This window comes from Mesitornis unicolor, unplaced genomic scaffold (assembly GCF_000695765.1).
Source record: "Mesitornis unicolor isolate BGI_N332 unplaced genomic scaffold, ASM69576v1 scaffold12304, whole genome shotgun sequence".
NCBI lineage: Eukaryota > Metazoa > Chordata > Aves > Mesitornithiformes > Mesitornithidae > Mesitornis > Mesitornis unicolor.
In genome coordinates, this window is record NW_010179474.1 from 13,250 (window position 1) to 14,747 (window position 1,498).

At 50.9% G+C, this 1,498-nt stretch overlaps 1 protein-coding gene across 1 annotated transcript in view; it reads left to right on the plus strand.

The window, feature by feature from the left end:
* Window positions 1-786, plus strand: part of LOC104539312 (olfactory receptor 14J1-like) — a gene marked incomplete at its 3' end in the record, with an annotated part of 8,550 nt that extends 7,764 nt beyond the window's left edge. Inside the window, exon 2 of the mRNA XM_010182799.1 lies at window positions 666-786. Within this exon, the coding sequence (XP_010181101.1) occupies window positions 666-786 (121 nt within the window). The remainder of the gene's footprint in view (window positions 1-665) is intronic.
* Window positions 787-1,498: the final 712 nt, after the last annotated feature.

The window sequence follows — 1,498 nt, forward strand, 5'->3', positions numbered from 1 at the left end:
CTGATAATGGCTCTGGAGTTGGGTATCACAGAGCCCCGGATGAGGATGGGGGTGAGCATGCAGCAAAGGTCCCTTGCAGGTTTGGGGTGTATGACCAGACATGGAAACAGCCCATGTGTGGGTCTGCTCTGGGACAGTTTTCACAGGGCAGCTTCCCTGGGGTGACAAGATGACATGGCACACACCGGGTTTCTGTTTCTCACCTTTGATGCCTTGCTTCCTTTGCCATGACACCTGACTCTGCACTGTGAGAACTCTCATTGGTGCCCTTTCCCTGCACGCACTCAAAGATAAGCTCTATGCTGCTATTTTCCTTGTCAGGGCTCTCTCCAGACCAGCCCAATCCCTCCCCAGCTCTCCCCACCTCCCCTGCCCTTTATAACAGCTAAGTACAGCTCATACCAGCAGAGCAGCCCAGTTTGGGCTGGCTCCATTACACTTCTTACAACTGGGTGCTGCAGAGCCCAGGGCACTCACCCCACAGCCCCACTCCCTCTGGTGGGCACAAGAGCCTCTGGGGACCAGAGAGGGCTCTCAGGCTCCCCATCAGCCCCAGGGCTGCTGCTTGCAATAACGGTATGAGGAAACAGAGGCAAGCAGCATTCCTGTGTTTTTATTGTAGGTGACATCTCCTCTGCCCCCACCAGCCCCACTCCCCAGGACAGCATGAGGGCCCTGGGCCTCGTCAGGCAGCAACCTCATTACACCAGCCTCCCTTCCCTCTGCCTGCTGGGTCCCCATTCACTCCCGTGGCACAGCAGAGTCTTTGTTTGTGGGTACCTCAATGTACTTTACTTTTGGGGCACATCACCTTCGAGGGTGTTCCACCTTTTCAGACTTCATTCCTTCCCAGCCCAGGGCACATGGTGAGGCCTCATCTTCTCCTGACCCCTTTACATTCATTTTTCAAAAGACTTGTGTATGCCACCAGTCCTGCCACATGTGAAGAAAGCTGAAGAGGTAACTGGGAGCACATGCACCATCTCCACTGTCACTGGAGACCAAGAAGAGAGCCATTAGAACCAGAACTTTCTGTGGAATGGAAACAAATATGACCATGACCTTAAATCCAACAACACTGAGAATAGAAGGAGAACGGACTTATCAGAAGACCTGCTTCTTGGACATTTTATTTGGAGCACATTTGAAGAAATAGCTAAGCCTTCAAGAGCTACAGCTGGGAGATGTCCTTTAATTAAAGAGCCGCATTTGGTCAGACCACAGCTGACGTAGTGTTGTGCAAGGGTCAGATACTACTGCATCGGACCACAAGTAGTATAAACCCATAACATTATCTATAAGTAGGATTATCACAAGAAAAAAGAAAACAGACTTCTGGGTTAAGATAAACTCTGGAAAACATGCAGAGAATTGGAGGCAGATTATTGTCAGTGAAACAATGTCCATTGGACCAGTTTCCACACTGCATCCTTGAGCTCCTGGTTCCTCATGCCGTAGATGAGGGCTTTCACTGCTGGAGGCACCACTGAGTACAGCA